Below are 23,780 nucleotides of genomic sequence, written 5' to 3'. Positions count from 1 at the left end.
GGTATGGAATTTAGGGTGACCCCCACGCCATTTTTTTTTAAATTTTGGTTCGGGGTTCCCCTGTGGGGAAATCCCATGCCGTTTTTATCAATGAACTTTTATGTGTATTGTCGGACCGGCAATTCATTAATAGCCGCGAGTAGTTTTAAATTACTTTTTTTCCTTTGAAATGTCATTTTGCTGTCAGACTGTTCTAAACACGGAAAACATGCACTCCATCTTACATCAGGGTCCCCAGAACCCCCATTACATCAGGGTCCCTAGAGAGCCTCCCTACTTACATCAGGGCCTCCAGAGCCCTCCTCATTACATCAGGGTCCCCAGAGCCCCCCCATTACATCAGGGTCCCCAGAGATCCCACCCCCTTACATCAGGGTCCTCAGAGAGCCCACCCCCCTTACATCAGGGTCCCTAGAGAGCCTTCCTACTTACACTAGGGTCCCCAGAGCCCCCCCATTACATCAGGGTCCCCAGAGATCCCACCCCCCTTACATCAGGGTAACCAGAGCCCCCATTATATCAAGGTCCCCAGAGAGCCCCAGGGCTCAGGAGTTGGCTACATAAACAATGCAGGGCTCAGCTGTGCCCATCTATGCAGCCTCACCAGTGCCCAGCAATGCAGCCTCACCAGTGCCAAGCAATGCACCCCCCCCCACTGCAGTGCCCTCTGTCCCCTGCACCCCACCACACACACTGTGTAAGTAGAACTCTTACCTTACACAGGTGTACAGCAAGCAGAGCATCTGAGATCAGCATCTCAGAGCTGGATGGGGGCGGGAACAACAGAAGTTAACTTTTCACATTAACAGGCTGGTGACTCCTGCGGTTCCTGCCCACTTCCAGCCCTGTGATACTGGGCGCTCGCCACTGTCCAATGAAGGGGACAGCAGCGAAAATTTCTATGGGCCAGGTGCCTGCATTCAGCGGTGGCGGGCTGGGTGCCAACCCCTGCCCTAGAGACTCGGGGCTATGGGCCCCAGATTCGGGGCTATAGCCTCAATAGCCATCCCCTAGCAACGCCTCTGGTACCAGCAATGCTGACAGAGTGATGTGATGTGACAGTGCTGGCTTCTTGCTGTGTTTAGACACTGAGAGGAGCTTCGTATAATTTACATCTTTTCCACAATTCCGCTAATAGGCAGGTAGTGGGATCTTTGCTGTATATCGCTTCTACTTAGAAGAAGAGAGAGCCTGTATATGGGGGCCAATGGAGGCGGCTTCATTACTCTGGAGGGCCAATGAGAGCCCGAATTCTGAGCCCGGTTCCCATCAGGAATACCATCTGCATGGAGTTTTAAAGTCCATTTCACTCTATGTTGAAAATAATATAGAAGTGCAGCACAATGGTTCAAAAGCTATCACTTCTGTCATGAAGCATTGGAGTCCTTGGTTCAGGTCCTGGTCAGGTTTCCTCCCTCACAACAAAGATGTACAAGTGGGTTAATGGGCTCCTGTCTACAATGTACCTTAATGTGATATTCTACAGAGTGCACCCAAGATGGCTCCCCCAACAGCAGATAAAGTGCTTTGAGTCCCCAAGAAGAATAGTGATGTAGAAGTTTCAATTATTTCTAATACAAACACATTTTCTGGTCCAGTTATCAACAGGTATTATATAACTGAACAGGGATAGTAGAAAACCTATTTCAGGTGAACCCAGTCTCCATTATTAGAAAGTTATCAGTAACAATTGATATAATCTGCTGTATTCATATATTATTACCTGATCTCCTTAGTACGATCCTCTGAGGATGTCTCACTGATTGATGCTCCCAGATCACATAGACAGGAAAGCAGAGAGGTCGGGGCAATGTGCACACACTTGTAACATCAAATGTTTCACCATCCGCAGACTTTGCCGGTTTGTCATCAGACTTTAGCTCAGTTTGTTGTTCTGTTTTCCAAGTGATGGTAATATCATAAGGGTAGAATCTCTTCAGAGTCAGAGAACATGTCACCTCTCCTGATTTACTGAGGGAGAATCTCACAGGTTCTATCTGTGGAGCCACTAGACATAAATACAAATCACATTACACTCAATTTTATTATCAAATACAAAACCACAGTGTGAATTTAAAGTGGTTGTAAACCTCTGAAATTAATAATGAACAAAGTATTTACTTCCTCTATCCTAGTACTGTATGATTTCTATCTTTATTCTCATTCCTTTGCTATATGCATGAGTCACTTCTGACAGTCTATGCCAACACCAGGCAATTCTGGAACATGAACCCCAGCACACAGCAGGTGATTGACAGCCTCAGCTGTGCATGTTGAGACTGTGTAAATTGGGTGTGTCCAGTCCCTCCACTCAGGTCTCAGATTACACTCAACTCTGCTCTATGCTGTGCAGTGTGTGTCATCAGATTCCTGCCTTCTGCAGCTGAGAAATTCTGTGTAAAATGAGAGAGGGCTGCAGATAAACAGATGCAACTTATATAGGTGGATTTGTTTCATCTCTGTGTATCACCTGAGTCTGTTCACCTCAAGGGGTATATTTAACCTCCCTGGCGGTATGATTATTTCAGATTTTAGGTGCTGAAAGCGGTACCATTATTTTGCACAGAAATTTGGCATTTTATATTGTAGGCCTGTAATTCTTAGGAATAGTTCACTTAAATCTGTCCAAACAAGAGTCTAGTAGACATCCCGGGTATGATAAAGTTTGAAAAACAAAATAAAACATTAAAATATAATAAATAACTATAAATAATTATAACAAATAATAATATAATAATAATAAAAATTATATAATAATGTAATCAAATCAAAAACACTGAAATTTGCTCAGTTCCAGAATTTTAGCTTTTATTACTTTTAGTGTTTGATGACGGATCTCCCCACAAATCACTATCGCTCAATTCTGCAAGTGATTCTAATTTATTATCGCTTTTTTCTAGCTGGTCTAAAACCACTTTTGATGTAAAGAGACAGTTTTGGTTGCTATGGACAATCTCCAGTTTCCTGGCAGAAAGAACAGTTTTATATATATAAAACTGCATGCAGGACACTGGGCAGACCACTAGGGACAAAGGGGATGTGTAGTTATTTGATACAGTACTGTAATCTGTAAGATTACAGTATACTGTATCTGTACTGTGTGTTTCACTTTTGAATTTACCGCCGAACTCCGTCCCCGTGCGTCGCAACGCTCGCAGGGAACGGAGCTCGGCACTGTGAATCGAGCGAGACACAGCGGCTCGCCGATCACAGCGGAGAGACATCGCAGGATCCAGGGAACAAGGTAAGTAGACTCTTCCTGGATCCTGCGATAAGATTCCGAGTCTGGCTCGGGGATACCGCTTTTGGTATGAAAAATCCACCCCGAGCCAGACTCGGGAATACCGCCAGGGGGGTTAAGGGTTTGTGAACACTAAGCTAAAGTTATACGTAAAGCATTGTGCAACTGTTGGTGCTATATAAATCCTGTATATCGTGTTTCCCCAAAAACAAGACCGGGTCTTATATTAATTTTGGCAACAAAAGACACAGTAGGGCTTATTTTCGGGGTAAGTCTTATCATGTTATGTGTATTTGCCAGTTCCTGTGCCACCTGTCTTCTCTCCCCCTCTCCCTCCCTGCCTGTCAGCTCAGGAGTTGTTAGCATTTAGCATTGTGAGTTAAAATGCTTATAAAATCCTATAATCCACTCTATTATAGTATTATATAATGTACAATGTGAGTGTTTCTGTAATATAATTGTGGCAAATACCTGCGTTGCAGCGCCGCCTGGCGCTTACATGACCCGCCGGAGCTCATTATACTACAGAAACACACACATTGTACATTATTTAGTACAGTACAATAGACTGGATTATAGGATTTTACAAGTACTTTAACTACTTCCTTACCGCCCCATTGTAATACGACGGCCGCAGGAACCCTTTGTCCCTCCGGGCGGCCGTCATATGACGTCCTCGGCTTCCCGGCATTGTAGAGAGCGCTCGTGCCACTTCACTCGGGACCCAAAGCGCGTGCCCGGCGGCCGCGATGTCCACTGGGCACCCACGATTGCTCATCACAGATCCACATCCAGTCGGATGAGAGGAGATCGATCCGTGTGTTCCCAGTACAGAGAAATACCGATCGGCCTCCTCCGCGTGTGAGTCCCCTCCCCCTACAGTTAGAATCACCTCCCTAGGTAACACATTTAACCCCTTTATTGCCCCCCTAGTGTTAACCCCTTCCTTGCCAGTGACATTTATACAGTAATTAGTGCATTTTTATAGCACTGATCGCTGTATAAACCTTAATGGTCCCAAAATAGTGTCAAAAGTGTCCGATTTGTCCGCCGCAATGTGACACTCTCGATAAAAATCGCAGATCGCTGCCATTACTAGTAAAAAATAAATAAATAATAAAAATGCCATAAATCAATAACCTATTTTGTAGACGCTATAACTTTTGCGCAATCCAATCAATATACGCTTATTGCAATTTTTTTTTACCAAAAATATGTAGAAGAATACATATCAGCCTAAACTAAGGGAAAAAATTATTAAAAAAAAAAAATTGGGATATTTATTATAGCAAAAAGTAATAAATATTGTGTGTTTTTTTCAAGATTGTCGGTCTTTTTTTGTTTATAGCGCAAAAAATAAAAACCGCAGAGGTGGGGAATTTGTGGGGAAAAAATGATCAAAATTGAATTTGGGTATAACGTTGCATGACCGCACAATTCTCATTCAAAGTGTGACAGCGCTGAGGGCTGAAAATTGGCCTGGGCAGGAAGGGGGTGAGAATGCCCTGTATTGAAGTTGTTAAATTAGGGCTTATTTTTGGGGTAGGGCTTATATTGCAGCCCTCCTGGAAAACCACAGTAGTTCTTATTTTCAGGGTAGGTCTTATTTTCGGGGGAAACACGGTAGTAATAGTAATGTATAACAAAATGGTACCCATAAGCCTCAATAAGAAGTGTTGCTCATCCTATTTATACTGAATACAACAAAATTTCTCCCAGGGGCTTTAATGCAGCAAAAACATCAAGTCATTACACAGGGGATATAAATGAGTGTTTTTTAATTAGTCAAATGTAAAAAAAAAATACTGTCTAAAAGAGCTCTAGTATCAGTAACCCCAATTAAAGCGGAGTTTCGCCAAAAAAATAAAAAAATTACAAGTCAGCAGATTACAAACACTGCAGCTGCTGACTTTTAATATTAGGACACATACCTGTCCAGGGCGCCCGTGATGTCCTCACCTGAAGCTGATCTGTCCCTCGGTTCCCGGGTGGAGGCGCCGGCATCTTCAGTAAGGGAATCAGGAAGTGAAGCCTTGTGACTTTACAGCCTGGTTCCCTACTGCGCATGCGCGAGTCGTGCTGCGCGTCCTCACTGGTCCCTGCTGTCTTCTGGGACCTGTGTGTCTCCCAGGACACAGCGGGGGGGGGGCATAGGAGGGGCCGGACATGGCATAGATCCCAGCAGAATCTGCGGGGGCTCGTTCTGACTGCTGCATTCTATATACTGTTTTGTATGTTACTTACTCTTGACCCTTGCACTCATAGACCAAAATTGTCCCTATAATTTCCATGTCTATAATTATTCTAGTCATGCTCACGTTTTGCCCCATTGTTTTGACTTTTTAACTGTGAAGCCAAGCAAATTACTTGTTATGAGTATTGTCAGAGTTTACATGCTGCTTATACTGTTTAACCACTTGCCTACTGTGCACTTTTACCCCCTTTCTGCCCAGGCCAACTTTCAGCTTTCAATTCTGTCACATTTTGAATGACAATTGCGCGGTCATGCAACACTGTACCCATATGACATTTTTATCATTGTTTTCACACAAATATAGTTTTTTTTTAGTAGTATTTAATCACCACTGCATTTTTTATTTTTTGAAAAACAAACGAAAAAAGTCCAGAAATGTAAAAAAAAACAACAACATTTTTTGTTTTAAAATTTTGCAAACAGGTCATTTTTCTCCTTCACTGATGTGCACTGATGCGTGCTGATGAGTCTGCATTGATGGGCACTTACAGGCTGCACTGCTGAGGCAGCACTGATGAGCACTGATAGGTGGCACTGATGAGGCCACACTGGTGTGCACTGATTAGGTGAAACTGATAGGTGACACTGATGAGGAGGCACTAATGGGCACTGATTGACAGCATTGATGGGCAATGATGAGAACTGATTGGCAGCACTGGTGGTGGGCACTAATTGGCAGCACTGGTGGGCACTGTTGGGACTGGACTGATAATCAAGACCCTGATTATCAGTGTAGATGTCCCTTTAACAGAAAGCCGATAACTGGCTTGTGTTTACATCCGTGATCAGCTGTCATTGGACACAGCTGATCATGTGGTAAAGAGCTAGTGTGATTGGTCCTTTTTCCCCCGATCCGTGATCAGCTGGGTCTGAAGGGGGTGCGTGGGCAGTTCATTCCCGATTTGACGCCTACAGATGCCCTCCAACCAAAGTAAGCCTGTGCTGTAGCCGTCTTTTGGCTATAGCATGGGTGGGAAGTGGTTAAATATCAATCCTCTTACTTTAAAATACAGGTTTCTGTCATATTTCAAGTTGTCAGTGTAGCAATGGCCCCGATCCCCAGAGGCCTAGTGGTGACCTCCAGAGTCAGGGAGAGCTGACAGTCTGTGTAGAGTGGGTTACAAGGCATGGTGGGTGCAATCAGATGGAGTCATGGGCGCCAGACACTTTTTAAATGCAAAATAGATTTATTGTCTCTAAGGGTCCTTTCACACTGGGGCGGGCGGCGGCGGTAAAGCGCCGCTATTGTAAGCGGCGCTTTACCGTCGGTATGCGGCCACTAGCGGGGCGGTTTTACCCCCCGCTAGCGGCCGAGAAATGGTTAAAAACCACCGCAAAGCGCCTCTGCAGAGGCGCTTTGCCGGCGGTATAGCCGCGCCGTCCCATTGATTTCAATGGGCAGGAGCGGTGAAGGAGCGGTATACACTCCGCTCCTTCACCGCTCCGAAGATGCTGCTAGCAGGACTTTTTTTAGTGTCCTGCCAGCGCATCGCTCCAGTGTGCAAGCCCTCGGGGCTTTCACACTGGAATGAAAGCAACGGCACTTTCGGGTCGGTTTGTAGGCGCTATTATTAGCGCAATAGCGCCTGCAAACCGCTCCAGTGTGAAAGGACCCTTAACAGAACGGTGGGAGAGAGGGTTAGGGCCAGGACACTCTTAAGTAGATGCAATGATAATTGGCAGACTCTGAGACTTCTAGGGAGACAGCTATACAGTGGAAGGTCTCCAGCTGGATACCACTTCTGTATAGGTAGGACTGCTGTCTCCTATGGCAACATATCTTGTAACAGTCACTAACGGTGGTTGTACTTCAACCAATAACAACACAGAATAGTTCTTCTCTTACACTACAGTCTTCCACTGTAGATTGGCAGGCACTGAGCTCCCAGTGTCTCACTAGACTTTCAGATCCAGTCGCCACTAAATCTCCTGAGCTTTTCCACAACTAACGAACTGTATACTCCTCAAGCGTCACCTCCGCTATCCTGCTGGGTCCCTGGCTTGACACTTGCGGAAGCTTTCCCACTTCTTCACTGTCCCCATCCTGCCTACTCACTGTAGTCTCCAGTAACAAGGTGGATGGTCCCTTCGTGGCGACAACTTTTCCTCTACCTCCGATCATACCTGGTTCCCCGGCCGGCGGAACCTTTATTCTCGGTTGGACTCCAATCCTGCAGTCCCAACCCTATGCTGCTTCTCCTGCTCCTGGATAGGCCTCAGGCAGCCTATCAGCCAGGTGTCCCCGGGATAGGCCTCAGGCTTCCAGCCTAGCAACCCGGGTGACATAACACATTTCCACCCAGACAGCCGTCGAGGTGGCACAAAACACCAATCACCCAAATAAATAGGCTCTCCCAGCAGGCCAAGGGACCAAAGAGACCCCCGCCAATTGGCTGAGACACCCCATCCATTCATGATCTGACCTTGCTAAGCCCTTGTCATTCTAATGTCACCAGCACAGTGCCACCTAGTGACAGAAGAGAAAAGGTGCAGCAATTCCAGAGTTTAGAGAGGAATCAGTGGATCTTCTAATGCCGCGTACACGCGGTCGGACTTTTCGTCTGCAAAAGTCCGACGGACGCCGACAGACCCAAGCCGGCTGACAATCCGATCGTGTGTGGGCTTCCCCGGACTTTCAGCAGACTTTTCTAGCCGCAAATCTGACGGACTTTAGATTTGAAACATGCTTCAAATCTTTACGTCGTAACTACGCCGGACCCAGAAATCCGCTCGTCTGTATGCTAGTCTGACGGACAAAAACCCACGCTAGGGCAGCTATTGGCTACTGGCTATCAACTTCCTTATTTTAGTCCGGTGTACGTCATCACGTACGAATTCGTCAGACTTTTGTGTGACCGTATGTAGGCAAGTCCGTTCATTAGAAAGTCTGCCGCAAGTCCGCCAAAAGTCTGCTGAAAGTCTGTCGGACGGGCTGTCTGACTTTTGTAGCCGAAAAGTCTGACCGTGTGTACACGGCATAACAATTAACCAGGATAACTACTACCTAACTAAGTCAAATTTAAAAGCAACCCTGCCTAAACACCAGGGTGCTACATCAGTACAAATGTGCTTTGTCAGTACAGTAAATGTTTCATGTTTTGACAGTAAAAAAGTTGTGGAGCGTTGGTAACCCTGATTAAGACAGACAGTGTTCAAATCTACTTACAAATCTACTGACATCTGATAATGAAGATCTGCCTGCACAGTAGAGACAGGGTTAATTATAGCAAATACAGCTGTCCAGACCCCTCATAAACAAAGATAATTAGTAGGATTTTACAGTGCTGGAGGGTCCAGAATAGAGCATCAAAAAAAGGTTCACTGCCATTTTTAAATATTTGCTATGCTATGTGAAAACATGTAACCATTATAAAGTAGGTGCTATCCCAATTTGCCTGAAAAATTGAAAATATATTTTAAGTTCAAATTTATGTGGAATCAAACATAGATTGTAAACATTCTGGACTATTCCAAGGATTCAGGTAGCCAGCAATATGTTTAAAAAAAATTACAGCTGCAGGCTAATGCCCTGTACACACGGTCGGACTTTCCGATGGAAAATGTGCGATCGGAGCTTGTTGTCGGAAATTCCGACCGTGTGTGGGCTCCATCGGACAGTTTCCATCGGATTTTCTGACACACAAAGTTTGAGAGCTGGCTATAAAATTTTCCGACAACAGAATCCGTTTGCGTAAATTCCGATCGTGTGTACACAATTCCGACGCACAAAGTGCCACGCATGCTCAGAATCAAGCAGAAGAGCAGCACTGGCTATAGAACTTGATTTTTCTCGGCTCGTTGTATGTGTTGTATGTCACCCCGTTCTTGACGTTCGGAATTTCTGACCAACTTTGTGTGACCGTGTGTATGCAAGACAAGTTTGAGCCAACATCCGTCTGAAAAATTCCGATGGATTTTGTTGTCAGAATGTGCGATCGTGTGTACAGGGCATAAGGATCACTTCTGTTCTGTCACTGGAAATGTTTTCTGAATTCTGTGTGAAGTTTGCTATTCCATAATATAACATCCTAATAGTTGTTGGTTATCAGTGTAGAGAAATTACCTGTAATTTGTAGGGGTCCTATTCTTCTCTCTATGGGCTGCCTCAGATTAGGGTGCTGCACTCTGCAGATGAACTCTGACCTCTGGGCTTCTGGCAGTGTTGGGGTGAAGAGCAGACTGGCTGTACAGCTGTATGTGTTATCTGACTGTCTCTGGTGTTCACTGATTTCACTCTTGTATTTATTGATATCAACAGCAAGAAATTTGTCTGTCCCCATCTCCTTCTTATACCATTCCACAGTCAGATCCTCAGGGAAATATCCAGAGATTTTCACCTGTAATTTGGACTCAGTGTTGAGTTTGAGGTCAGATGAATTTAGTTCTTCAATCTGTGGATGCCAAGGAAGATCTGGAGGGAATCACAATTATTAGTCCATGTGAACCAAATATTATATCAGACACAAGGACTTGTAGTCAAGAACCTTTTGAATAATTTAAATATGAAAATGATCCTATAATGATTTTAAAGTGGTTGTAAAGCCACTATGATATTGTACAATCCCCTTTGTTAAATAAGAACATGTGCCCCACTGCATGTGTTTTATGAAAAATATTCTGATTTCTACCCTATTTTAGAGCGCCTCCCGGCGCTCATGTGACTGCTCACCTCTCTCCTCTCCTGGGCTGACAACTACAGTGGGAGGGGCCGATAACTCCCGCTGACGTCAGCAGGGAGGAGGGGAGGAGAGAGGCGAGCAGTCATGTGAGCGCCGGGAGGCGCTCTAAAATAGGGTAGAAATCAGCATATTTTTTGAAAAACACATGTAGTGGGTCACATGTCCTTATGTAACAGAGGGGATTGTATGATAATATTATAGTTTTTTTAGCAGCAGGATGAGAAGGGGCGGGGTGCAGATCTGCACTGACACAGCTGACAGGCAGGGAAGTGGGGGGGGAGAGGAAGACAGAGGAGAGCTGCGGCTGGAGGAGGCACGTAAACTGACCACAGTGTCAGGGCTCAGCAGCCATGATAAACTATAGTCAGTTTACAGTGGGGAGGGCAGAACCAGGCAGGATCAGCCAGGTATTTTATATGATACAGGAGAACAAATTACATAGCCCAAGTAATGTGCTATATAACATGCTTTAAGGCAGGGGTCTCCAAACTGCGGCCTGGGGGTCTGATGCGGCCCTTTGCTTGCCTTTATCTGGCCATTGGGGCACTAATCCCTCCTCTAATTTGAGACACTATTCTGCCATCTATCTAACACCAACAATGGAGCACCATTTCTCCCACTGACACCAATAATGGATATTATTAGCTAGGATGTACTTTTGTACAAACACCATCTTATTGTGTACTCAATTATTACCTGATGGATTCAGTATAATACTCGGAGGTTCTTTTACTGATTGATGCTCCCAGGTGACATAGACAGGAAAGCAGAGAGAATGGGGCAATGTGAACACACTGGTAACATCAAATGTTTCACCATCTGCAGACTGTACTGGTTGGGAATAATCCATTATCTTGGTTTGTGATTCTCCTGCGCTCCATCTGATCTTTATATCCGGAGGGTAGAATCTCTTCAGAGTCAGCGAACATTTCACCTCTCCTGAATCACTGAGGGAGAATCTCACCGGCTCTATCATCTGCGGAGCCACTAGACATAAATACAAGAAAGATTACCAGTTTCCAGTATCACATAGACAACTGCAGTGTGTAATACAATAGTGTCTAAAGCCTAAACTCTTTATTTTTTTTTAGTTTTGGATAAGCCAGTGAAGGGTTAGAACCTCTGGCATTTGATTCTTTGTAGTTGTCTCTTTCCCTGTTTGTCCTGGTGACCATTGTCTGTGGTACAAGAAGTAATGGAAAACCCAACATTGTATAGTTCTCACTGAAACAGATACAGAGGAAAAATGGCTTCTAATGGAGACACTTGTTCTGGTGACAGCTGTCTAAGGGTCACCATACATGTTACAAGCTGGCCATACAATCTTTGTACAATCAACTTTAGATTTTCCAAAACCATATAATAAGAGGACCTTCCTAATCTAGCCAATTAATTTGTATCCAGTCAGACAGGCCATTGCACTGCATAGTTGTGGGTAGATCTAAATCAGATTGTAATGTGTGTGGGCAGCTTAAAGGGGTTGTAAATCCTCAGGGTTTTTCACCTTGATGCATTCTATGTATTAAGGTGAAAAACCTTTTGTACTGCAGCACCACCTCACCCCCCCCTTTCTCTTACCTGAGCTGATCGTTTCAGCAAAGGGGGCGGGTACAGCAGCTCCAGCCACTGTCTCGGGTCCTCATTGGTAAGATTGATAGCAGCAGGAGCCATCGGCCCCACCCCCGTGTCAAATCCAGTGACACGGGGGTGGGGCCGAGTCCTGCTGTCTGTGTCAAAGAATGCAGCAGCTGGACTCGGGAGCGTGCCAGCACGCGTGCCCCCATGGAAACTGGCTCTCCGAGGGGACACTCAAGCAGAGGAGGACCCAGGAGCACTGCTGGGGGACCCCAGAAAAGGAGGATCGGGGCCACTCTGTGCAAAACCCTAATGCTGTGTACACATGAGCGGAATGTCCTTCAGAAAAAGTCCGATGGGAGTTCCTCATCGTATTTTCCAGCCGTGTGTATGCCCCATCGGACTTTTTCTGTTGAAAATTCTGACGGACTTAGATAGTGAACATGTTCTAAATTTTTACGATGGAACTAATTCCTATCGGGAAAACCGCTCGACTGTATGCTGTTCCGATGGACCAAAAACGACGCATGCTCTGAAGCAAGTATGAGACGGAAGCTATTGGCTACTGGCTATTGAACTTCCTTCTTCTAGTCCCGTCTTACGTGTTGTACTTCACCTCGTTCTGGACGGTCGGACTTTGGTGTGACCGTGTGTATGCAAGACAGCTTGAGCGGAATTCCGTCGGAGTTCCGTCGGAGAAACCTTCGGAGTTTATTCCGACGGCAAAATTGGTCGTGTGTATGCGGCATTACACAGAGGAGATAAGTATGACATGATTTTTAAAAACAAATCTTTACAATCGCTTTAAGAGGGGATTTTCCTTCACTTTGGAGAGATTTCCTGTCACTTCCGGTTGAGTCTCAAGTAAAGGAAAATCTTTCTAATGGAACAGCAAACAAACCAGACAGTGACTTTAACCATTCCTTACACAGAACTAAAAAAGGAAAAGGTTTGGCTTTAAATATTCTTAGAATTAGAACTCCAGTTGTGGCAATTTGGAGCAATGTTGGTATGTTTGTGCCATACCTGAGGGATCCCCGTGGAAGCTGGAAATCACTGTGGTAGACACTGTTACTACAGCTGCATTTTGCACATAGGAGGTCACTTGCTCAGCACTGACATCATTCAGGGATACATTTCTAAAAGAATGTTAAGCATTCCCTGATTGGACAAGGTGGAGAGGTGGGGAGGTGATGTCACAAACTCCACCTTTTGCAATCGGCGAATACTTAACATCCATCGAGAAAATGCAAAGTGTTCTCTGAATGGCTCACATGCCAAGCTAATGACCTCCTGTGTTCAGTAAGGGGCAGGGCAGCCGCCATGAGACCCAAAACTAATGGAGATCAGTGTGGAAGCCGAGCCTACTACAGAGATTTCCAGCTTTCATGGGGACCCCACAGCTATGGTATAGTATATTGTACATACTTACCTTGTTCCAAGCTTGGCCAATGGATCTATGGAAAAATTGCCATATATCAATTTCAGCTTTAAGTCCAAATGTATTGTATGTGTAATCAAACATATATTGTGACAGTTCTGGACAATTCCCAGGATTCAGGTAGCCATTTCACTTAAAAGATTACAGCTGCAGGCTAAGAATCAATTCTGTTGTCACTGGAAATGCTTTCTGAATTCTGTGTGAATTTTTCTCTTCCACCATTATAATATTCTAATGCCCCATACACACGGTCGGACATTGATCGGACATTCCGACAACAAAATCCTAGGATTTTTTCCGACGGATGTTGGCTCAAACTCTTCCTGCATACACACGGTCACACAAAGTTGTCGGAAAATCCGATCATTCTGAACGCAGTGACGTAAAACACGTACGTCGGGACTATAAACGGGGCAGTAGCCAATAGCTTTCATCTCTATTTATTCTGAGCATGCGTGGCACTTTGTCCGTCGGATTTGTGTACACACGATCGGAATTTCCAACAACGGATTTTGTTGTCGGAAAATTTTATATCCTGCTCTCAAACTTTGTGTGTCGGAAAATCCGATGGAAAATGTGTGATGGAGCCTACACACGGTGGGAATTTCCGACAACAAGGTCCTATCACACATTTTCCGTCTGAAAATCCGACCGTGTGTACGGGGCATAAGATCTGTTGGTTGTCAGTGTAGAGAACTTACCTGTAATTTGTAGGGGTCCTATTCTTCTCTGTATGTCCTGCTCCAGACTAGGATGCTGCACTCTGCAGATGAACTCTGACCTCTGATCTTCTGGCAGTGTTGGGGTGAAGAGCAGACTGGCTGTACAGCTGTATGTGTTATCTGACTGTCTCTGGTGTTCACTGATTTCACTCTTGTATTTATTGTTATCAACAGCAAGAAATCTGTGTGTCCCCATTTCCTTCTTATACCATTCCACAGTCAGATCCTCAGGGAAATATCCAGAGATTTTCACTTGTATTTTGGACTCAGTGTTGAGTTTGAGGTCAGATGAATTTAGCTCTTCAATGTGTGGATGCCAAGGAAGATCTAAGGAGAAATCCAAAATAATCAATCCAAACAAGCAATATATTATCATTTATACAAGCACATGTTATAATATATTTTACAAAGGATGTATTATAAAAATATTTATTGTTCTTTAAGGATTCTGAACGTTTTCACACTTAGCAGAGCGCTCAGAGAGATTATTTAGATATCAGTTGGTCCTTCTGGTAATCGCTCAGAATGGTGGAAGTAGTAATGCTGGTGAGTGTATACCGCTATAAACTTTAAATCCTTAAAGCGGAACTTTACCCATAACAAATTGATAAAAGATAATTCTCTTTAGCAAGGAACATACATTCCACAACAAAAATCACTTCCGCCGCCTTCTCGGAATCTCCCGTCGGCTTTGATCGTCTCTTAGCTGTGGTAACCCAGAAGCGATGACCTGACATCCCTTCTGGTTTACCTGGAGGTCAACTTAAATTTTTTTTTAATTTGAAAACACAGATCCTGGTGTTTTGAATGCTTTTAAGGGCAGAGGAGGGATTTGGGGTCTTATAGACCCCAGATCTCTCCATAAAGAGTACCTGTCACATGCCTATTACTGTCACACGGATGTTTAGATTCCTTGTGACAGCAATAAAACTGATACAATAAAAAATTAAAGCAACCGTGTAAAAATAAAAAATAAATTGTAATTTATAAAAAATGTAAACTACCCCCCGTCCCCCTGTGCTCATGCACAAAGGTCCTGCACACACGCAAACATCAACTGCCCCACACATGTGAGGTATCACAGCGAAGGTCAGATGATGAGCAGTAATTCTAGCACCAGATCTCCTCTGTAAATCTAAACTGGTAACCTGTAAAGGCTTTTAAAGCATCACCGATGGATATTAAAATTTACGGTGTTAGTCATCATTGCACTGACAATTTTAAAGCGACATGTTTGCTATCTATTTACTCGGCGTAACATTGTCTTTTATAGTTTAGAAAAAAAATTGGGTTATGTGCTTTTTGCATGAAAATTCAAAAAATATTGCATTTGACAAACCACTGCGCAAATACCGTGCGACATAAAAAATTGCAAAACGCACCAATTTATTCTCTACGGCCTGTGCTTTAAAAAAATACATATAATGTTTCAGGGTTCTAAACCATATTCTAGCAAAAAATACTGATCGTTACATGTAAACAAAAAGAGTCAGAAAAGAACTGGTCTGGAAGTGATAATTATGCCACCAAAATGAGTGTCCGCTGTAAATTGCCTCCAGCATTGTTCCTGTTTCTTGTTGCTGGAGGTTGACATGTTGCTGAAGTCCAGAGCCCCTGAGCAGCAGTAAATTTTTAGGCTGTCAGCAGATAGGCCTCTACATTTTTGACAGTGCCAAAAAATGGAGAGCAACTGAGCATGTCCAGAGCAGGGTAAGACAGTATTACTGGATTTTAAGAAAGTATAGGCATTTATTTTTAATGTTTTACGTAGCTATATCTGCAAAAGGGACCAGCCTGAAGTGATCTAACAGGAATTAATTTTCTAAAGTAAAGTTCCACTTTAGGTTTTCTGGATCCTTAGTCCTCTAAATACGCACAAATACACTAAGTACTTGTAACTAAACACCCCCACTTGTAATGTGTGTTGGATTAGCCCAGTCTGTTACACACATTGGACAGAGCCAGAATCACTGACGAGCCCCCACAACCTTGTGATTTGGGAACTTTGATGGACAGCTTGACAGGGTGTGTAGGAGAGATCATGTCCTAATATACTGTATTCAGAGATACAAACAGATGATGTGTGGTGACATATTGAAGTCTTCCGACATTGACAAAGATGACATCTCTCATGTTTAACCACTTCATTACCGGCGTATAGTCAAATGACGTCCACAGATGGGATCTCCCATCCTGGGTGGACGTCATATGACGGCCTGGGCTTCCCGGCCATCTAGGGGGCACGCTGCGTTGCTCGGGACCCGGTGCGTGTGTCCAGTACAGAGGAACACTGATTGGTCTCCTCCCCTTGTGCGTCCCCACCCCTTACAGTTATAATCACTCCCCTAGGAAACATTTACCCCTCGTCTCCCCCTAGTAGTTAACCCCTTCCCTGCCTGTCACATTTATACAGTAATCAATGCCATTTTATAGCATTGATCGCTGTATAAATGTGAATGGTGCCAAAAATGTGTTGGCCGCTATTACTAGTAAAAAAAATAAATAAATAATTTTCTTTAAAAAATGCCATAAATATATCCCGTATTTTGTAGACGTCATAACTTTTGCGCAAACCAATCAATATACGCTTAGTGCGATTTTTTTAACCAAAAATATGTAGAAGAATACGTATCAGCCGAAACTGAGGAAAAAATTTGTTTGTTTTTTTAAAAAAATTGGGATATTTATTATAGCAAAAAGTAAAAAATATTGTGGTTTTTTTTAAAATTGTCGCTCTTCTTTTGTTTATAGCGCAAAAAATAAAAACCGCAGAGGCGATCAAATACCACCAAAAGAAAGCTCTATTTGTGGGGAAAAAAGGACGTCAATTTTGTTTGGGTACAACGTCGCACGACCGCGCAATTATCAGTTAAAGTGCGACAGCGCTGAAAACTAAAAATTGGTCTGGGAAGGAAAGGCGTGAAAATGCCCTGTATTGAACCGGTTAACATCTTTTCTACCATTCTGCTAATGGGAAAGTTTTTGCCGGTCACAAAAGTGAGAAAAAGACTCAGGACTCTGCTTTGCCAAGCATATCCCAGCTACCGCCTGTCTCATCTATGGAAGGAACTTGTGTTGCTAAAATAGGAATAAAGATGGACAGCAGTGCAGAGAATACACGATTGGTGCACTTTTTCATCTTTTTAATATCTAAAACAGTGGCTGATGTAAAGAGTGTTATACCACATATATCATCTTTCCTGTATACAACCCCTGGAGGGTGCTAATGAGAGGCCTGTAAATGAGATCCACGGAAGGCTACTACAGCTAGAGGGCCAATGAGAGCCCAAATTCTATACTCCATTCCCAGTAGGACACATGTTGGTAAAAGTGCTATTGACATTAAATTTTCACCACATATCGGTAACAACCCATGCAATCTATACATACAAAGAAACCAAAATAAGTTCAGAAATGAAGTTATGTTTAATGAAATGGAATGATGGAAAAGTATTGAACACACTAACTGAAATTTATTTAATACTTGGTACAAAATCCTTTGTTGGTAATGACATCTTCAAGACACCCCCTGTATGGAGAAACTAGTCCCATGCGTTGCTCAGGTGTGATTTTGGCCCATTCTTCCACACAAACCGTCTTCAGATCTTGAAGGTTCTGTGAGCCTCTTCTATGAACTCTGATCTTTAGTTCTTTCCATAGATTTTCTATTGGATTCAAGTCAGGTGATTGGCTGGGCCATTGTAGCAGCTTTATTTTCTCTCTTTAAAACCAATTGAGAGTTTCCTTGGCTTTGTGTTTGGGATCATTGTCTTGCTGAAATGTCCACCCTCGTTTCATCTTCTTCATCCTGGTAGATGGCAGCAGATTTTTATCAAGAAATCTTGGTACATTTTTCCATTTATCCTTCCTTCAATGATATGAAGTTTTCCAGTACCGTGTGCTTAAAAACAGTCCCACACCATGATGTTCCCACCTCCAATCTTCACTGTTGGTATTTTGGGGTGATGTGCCATTTGACCTCCAAACATGGTGTGTATTATGGCATCCAAGAGTTCAATTTTGGCCTCATCTGACCAGACTATATTCTCCCCGTATTTCACAGTCTTGTCTAAATGTTGTGCAGCAAACTTTAAACGAGCTTCAACATGCTTTTTCTTCAGCAATGGAGTCTTGTGTGGTGAGTGTGCATACAGGACATGGTGGTTGAGTGCATTACTTATTGTTTTGTTTCCCTTTTTACACCTCCCTTTCTTCATGTGTTCAATACCTTTTCCCTGTATCATTCCATTTTATTACACATAACTTCATTTCTGAACGTATATGTTATGGTGTCTTTGTATGTATGGATTATATTGGTTGTTACCGACATGTGGGGAAAAATTCATGTTAATAACACCTGTAAAAATATATTTATCTAGAAAAATGGTGATGTGTTCAATACTTATTTTACCCGCTGTATGCATTCACCAAGTTTGGATTTCTCAGGGAAATTCCTTTTTTCCCCACAACCTTAAAAAAGGAAAAAATTTACTGGCTTCTATCCAAAATGACCTGACTGTGTGGCTATGACAGGGATATTAGAATATAAACGCCATTATTAAAAGGATTTTTGTGAATGCTGTTTATACTCTGCAACTTGTCCACATTATATAAAGATAGAGAGTTAATAAATCTTTACATAACAATCAAGTAAACGATTGAAAATAGACACAGTTGCTGAGAAATTGTTTTCTTCTTCAGTACCTGTAAAACTGGAGCTTGAAAAAGTGCTCACACTTGGGTCTTTTATTACAGTCAGGGCCGTACCTGCAGGGGTCACAATTGCAACCCAGCCCCATTCTGCAGGGGGGCGTGCCCCTCCCCCGTACACCCGGATAGGAGAAGCGGCTGCATATAGCAGAATCGATCTTTCCATTTTCCTCCTGCAGCCACTAAATGCCTGTGGGAGGGAGGGAGAGGAGAAGTGGGCATTCATCGGCTGTAGGAGGGAAATGGAGAGCTTGATTCTGCTATATGCAGCCACCCCTGCAGCTTCTCCTATCCAGCTTCCTTCTGCTGCTCCCCTTGTGCTCTTTCCCGGCCCCCCGCAGCTAAGTCAGAATGGAGAGCAGGGAAAGGGCTGCTATATGTGTCATTTACCTTCCTTTCCTGAATGGAGAGTCAGTGATCTGTATCGATCACAAACTCTGTCCATTCATGAACTGTGTTTATATGCTTCAGTTTGTGAATGAACAGGAGGCTCTGTACAGATGTATTCCTGTTCATCCATTCTGTGTAGCTGAAGCTGCAGAGAAGGAAATTATGGGTTGTTTCCTCAGTCTCCTTTCTCTGTCTCAAAATGTGGAACAACAGAGGTCTATTTAGACCCATGGCACCTCACCAAAGCCCCCCAATGGGGCGCCTAAAAAAATGGTAAAAAAAATAAAAAAATAATATTGTAAAAAAAATGGTAAAAAAAAAGAACAAAACTACTGACACCTAGTGTTCTGTCACCGGGCTTATAGAGAAGGGCCCCGGCTGGGGGTCAGGGGGGCCTTCATGGTTTCTTACAGCGGGGCCCTGAAGGTTATAGTTACGCTACTGATTACAGTCAACCATTACATACATTTATTTCCTTATTGGTGTATACTTTAAAGTGGTTGTAAACCCTTACAGACTACTTTTTGCTACAGGTAAGCCTATAATAATACGTACCTATAGCTACCCAGGATATCTCCTAAACCTGCATGGTCTAGGAGATATCCCCTGTATTTGCAGGTGCCGACATCATCGGCACATGCACACTGAATCAAACTGAAGCAATGGCACATACGTGCCATTTTCTTCAGTAAGCATGCGCGGGAGTGACATCATCGTAGCTCCGGCCAATCACAGTACCGGAGCCACGATACCTGGAAGTAACCCCCGGGAGTGATGTTGCCGGCCGGTGCTGTGTATGGGCACCGCAGCAAGGGGTTAAATCTCAGGTGACTATTACATAATGAGCTAGTATGCTATGCATACTAGCTCATTATGCCTTTGTCTTGCAGATGTTAGTTGTTTTGTTTTTTTTTCAAAGTGGGTTTACAACCACTTTAAATACCAGTACATTTTGAACAAGTTGAACATGTTTAATATGTTTAGCCTGTTAAGTTCAGTGATCAATATGCTGATCTGGTAGAAGACATCCCTTCTCTTTCTTTTTAATAGTCTTTGTGTGGACACTTGTGCTGAGAGGTGTATCCATCACTCAGCTACACTATATTGTCAAAAGTATTGGGACACCTGCCGTTACACGCACATGAACTTTAATGCCATCCCAGTCTTAGTCCATAGGGTTCAATATTGCGTTGGCCCACCTTTTGCAGCTATAACATCTTCAACTCTTCTGGGAAGGCTGTCCACAAGGTTTAGGAGTGTGTCTATGGGAATGTTTGACCATTCTTCCAGAAGTGCATTTGTAAGGTCAGGCACTGATGTTGGATGAGAAGGCCTGTCTCGCAGTCTCCACTCTAATTCATCCCAAAGGTGTTCTATTGGGTTGAGGTCGGGACTCTGTGCAGGCCAATCAAGTTCCTCTACACCAAACTTGCTCATCCAAGTCTTTATAGACCTTGCTTTGTGCACTGGTGTGCAGACATGTTGGAACACGAAGGGGCCATCCCCAAACTGTTCCCACAAAGTTGGGAGCATGAAATTGTCTAAAATGTCTTGGTATGCTGATGCCATAAGAGATCCCATCACTGGAACTAGGGGGGCAAAGCCCAACCCCTGAAAAACAACCCCACACCATAATCCCCCCCCCCTCTACCAAATGGTTTGGACCAGTGCACAAAGCAAGGTCCACAAAGACATGGATGAGCGAGTTTGGGGTCCACACCGCATCTCCGATCCTGGTAAAGAGCCTCTGACATAGGCTCTTTACCATGTGATCAGCTGTGTCCAATCACAGCTGATCACAGTGTAAACAGGAAGATCGCAAGTATGCATCAGGAATTTACCGATCCCTGCTGGCTCCTGTGCTCGGAGCGCACACCCAGCTCGGTAAGTAGTTTATACAGGGCCGTATAAATGAGGCCGCTCAGCGTTAAGGCCCACCTGCCGAGAGGTCACATATATGCATACTGTCAGCGCCAAGGGGTTAACATTTTTATTTCATCTGATAATAATGTTTTCCTAAAATAATATGCCAATTTTGCAAACTTGGGTGCATTCAGGTGCGATATTGTTTGTTTTTGTTTAACTTCTGAAGCCTTTACCTATTTTATCCAAATAATAGCTATTTTATCCAAAGAATAATTATTATGATCTTTTAGTTATAAATGTAAATAATTTAATAAAAACAATAATTTAATCAATCTGAATTATAATTAGTTTTCCAGTGCACATGCAGATATTTGTTCCATCACAGCCGATCATCTTGGCAGAGTTAAAATCGATTGAGAGCTTACTAAATCACTTGAATGTGGAGGATCTTCTTTGCCGTGTTTATTCAGTTCAATCAATTTACTTACATGAATAATTGATAATTAGTTGTATGATTATATTGATACATGTGGGGCCACCTTTTGATACTGGGATTAAAAAAAAAAGACAATTTAATCCCTAGACCAGGAAGGGGATTTGTCCTTTCTGATGCATACAAGTGTTTGGGTGGGTTTACAAGCTTCTGAATTAGTCCCCATTCACATGGACACAGCCCGTTATGCTCCTTGGGCGGCTGGGAGTAAACGGACTCCGCTGTCCGTTTACATCTGTCTGTCCTCACATCCAATCCGCCTAGATAGAGGAGTACAGATCACCTTCCATTTCTTTTTATCAGACAGGAGGTAGGCAGGAGTAAACGCTGGTCCAAAAGGGTGAATGGGCAGTCTCATACGGTCCCCCTGAAAAACTGACAGGTGGTCCTGATTGGACTCTTTGTGTTAAACGGGCCTACTTTAACTCAACATTGAAAAGCAGATACATTTTAAAACATGTACATGACTGCTATTAGCACCCTGTTCTCCAGGGGCGTAACTAGAAATAGCAGGGCCCCATAGCAAAATGTTGTATGGGGCCCCCCTGCAAACAGCCCCCTCCCACAGCTGCCCTAGTGCCACATATCGCATGACCTGTGCCACATATCGCGTGACCTGTGCCACATATCGCGTGACCTGTGCCACATATCGCGTGACCTGTGCCCAATGCAGCGTGACCTGTGCCCCATGCAGCGTGACCTGTGCCCAATGCAGCGTGACCTGTGCCCAATGCAGCGTGACCTGTGCCCAATGCAGCGTGACCTGTGCCCAGTGCAGCGTGACCTGTGCCCAATGCAGCGTGACCTGTGCCCAATACAGCCTGGTCTGCCTGTGCCCCATACAGCCTCACCTGTGCAGAGGAAGAGGCAAGCCACCCGGATCAGCAGAGAGCGGGATTGCCCACTGTAATAGCTTTCATTTGAATTTCCCGTCTTCCCGAGGCTCATCGTCACATAGCCCCACCTCTTAGCCTGACGCCTTTGATGACGTTACACGTCCTGCATTGGATTGGCGTTCTGTCGATCAAAGGTGCCGGGCCAAGAGGTGGAGCTATGTGACATGAGCCCCGGGAACACTGGAAGTTCTAATGAAAGCTATTACATGGGGCAATTCAGCTCTCTGCTGATCCGGGTGGCTTGCCTCTTCCTCTGAACAGGTAAGGCTGTATGGGGCACAGGCAGACCAGGCTGTATTGGGCACAGGCAACGCTGTATTGGGCACAGGTCACGCTGCACTGGGCACAGGTCACAGCTTGCCTCTTCCTCTCTCTCCTCTCTCTTCCCCTGGCTGGGAGACTGTGCCGGCGGTGCTCTCATCCTCACTGGGCCCCACTTGGCTGCGGACCCCATAGCGCCCGCATGGGCCGCTATGGTGGTAGTTGCGCCCCTGCTGTTCTCTATACACAGCTTTGTAAATGTTCTCCTTTTCTATGTTGAGCTTATCTGGTTATATGAAATGCCCAATTTCTAAATCTCAAGTGTCAGTCTATAGTTTTATGTAGGAAATTTGTAAAAATACATGTGATGTTTTCCTGTTGGAAAAGCTACCAGGCTGAGTGTTTCATTTTACAGGTCGAAAGTCGTTTTTACTGTGATTTTCCATTTTTATCACGTTTTTGCCAAGATTTTGTACAGATCAAATGGTCACCAATGTAAAAAAAAAAGAAAAACGCCTATAATCTGCCTAAAAAGAAGCTCCAGAACTTGTTTGAGCTTCAGGCGTTCTGGAGTGGAGATGTGAACCATCTCCATAGAGAATAATTGATTTTTTCCCCCTCCAGCATTTTGTAGCTTCAGGCTTCAAGCTACAAAATGCTCAGGTGTGAATGGAGCCCCAGTGAGTGGAACCTCATTCATTCTTTCCTATAGAGCAGTGATGGTGAACCTTGGCACCCCAGATGTTTTGGAACTTGATTTCCCAGGATGCTCAACTACACTGCAGAGTACACGAGCATCATGGGAAATGTAGTTCCAAAACATCTGGGGTGCCAAGGTTCGCCATCACTGCTATAGAGCATGGACAAATGGAATGTATTGTGAGTGCATCAGTGTCATTGCTGGGTACATATTATGGTCCTGACACTTGGTGATGTGTGTAGAAGGTTAGATATCTTTCTGCATGTTGGGTACATGTCTGCCTATGGTCAACGTCAGAACTGATGTTAAAACCTCTCAATCACCAATCAGATTAAATACACCAAAATATGGTTGGTAACTATGGGGAAAAAAATCCTGTTTTTACAATGTATTTATAACCAAAATATTTTAGCATTTATTTTCTGATAATGTAGGGAAGGGTTAAAATACCTGCCAGTTTATTATTTGCAAACTGTGTCCCATTAGGGAGATTTCCCTTCGCTTTATCTTTTGGAAATGCAACAAAAAGTGAGAGGTAAACTCTCCAGAGAG

The 23,780-nt window shown here is 43.9% G+C and overlaps 1 protein-coding gene across 1 annotated transcript in view; it reads right to left on the bottom strand.

Annotated features, from left to right (window-relative positions):
- The window catches only part of LOC141147985 (uncharacterized), a 691,676-nt gene that overhangs the window by 30,549 nt on the left and 637,347 nt on the right, over positions 1 to 23,780 (bottom strand). The window contains exons 17-19 of the mRNA XM_073635140.1: positions 10,871 to 11,161; positions 9,559 to 9,906; positions 1,724 to 2,008 (exon numbers count right to left, since the gene is read on the bottom strand). Of these exons, the coding sequence (XP_073491241.1) occupies positions 1,724 to 2,008; positions 9,559 to 9,906; positions 10,871 to 11,161 (924 nt within the window). The remainder of the gene's footprint in view (positions 1 to 1,723; positions 2,009 to 9,558; positions 9,907 to 10,870; positions 11,162 to 23,780) is intronic.

This window comes from Aquarana catesbeiana, linkage group LG06 (genome assembly GCF_042186555.1).
Source record: "Aquarana catesbeiana isolate 2022-GZ linkage group LG06, ASM4218655v1, whole genome shotgun sequence".
Taxonomy (NCBI): Eukaryota; Metazoa; Chordata; class Amphibia; order Anura; family Ranidae; genus Aquarana; species Aquarana catesbeiana.
Note: the sequence above shows the minus strand (reverse complement) of the source record. Positions and strands in the feature narration are given on the sequence as shown.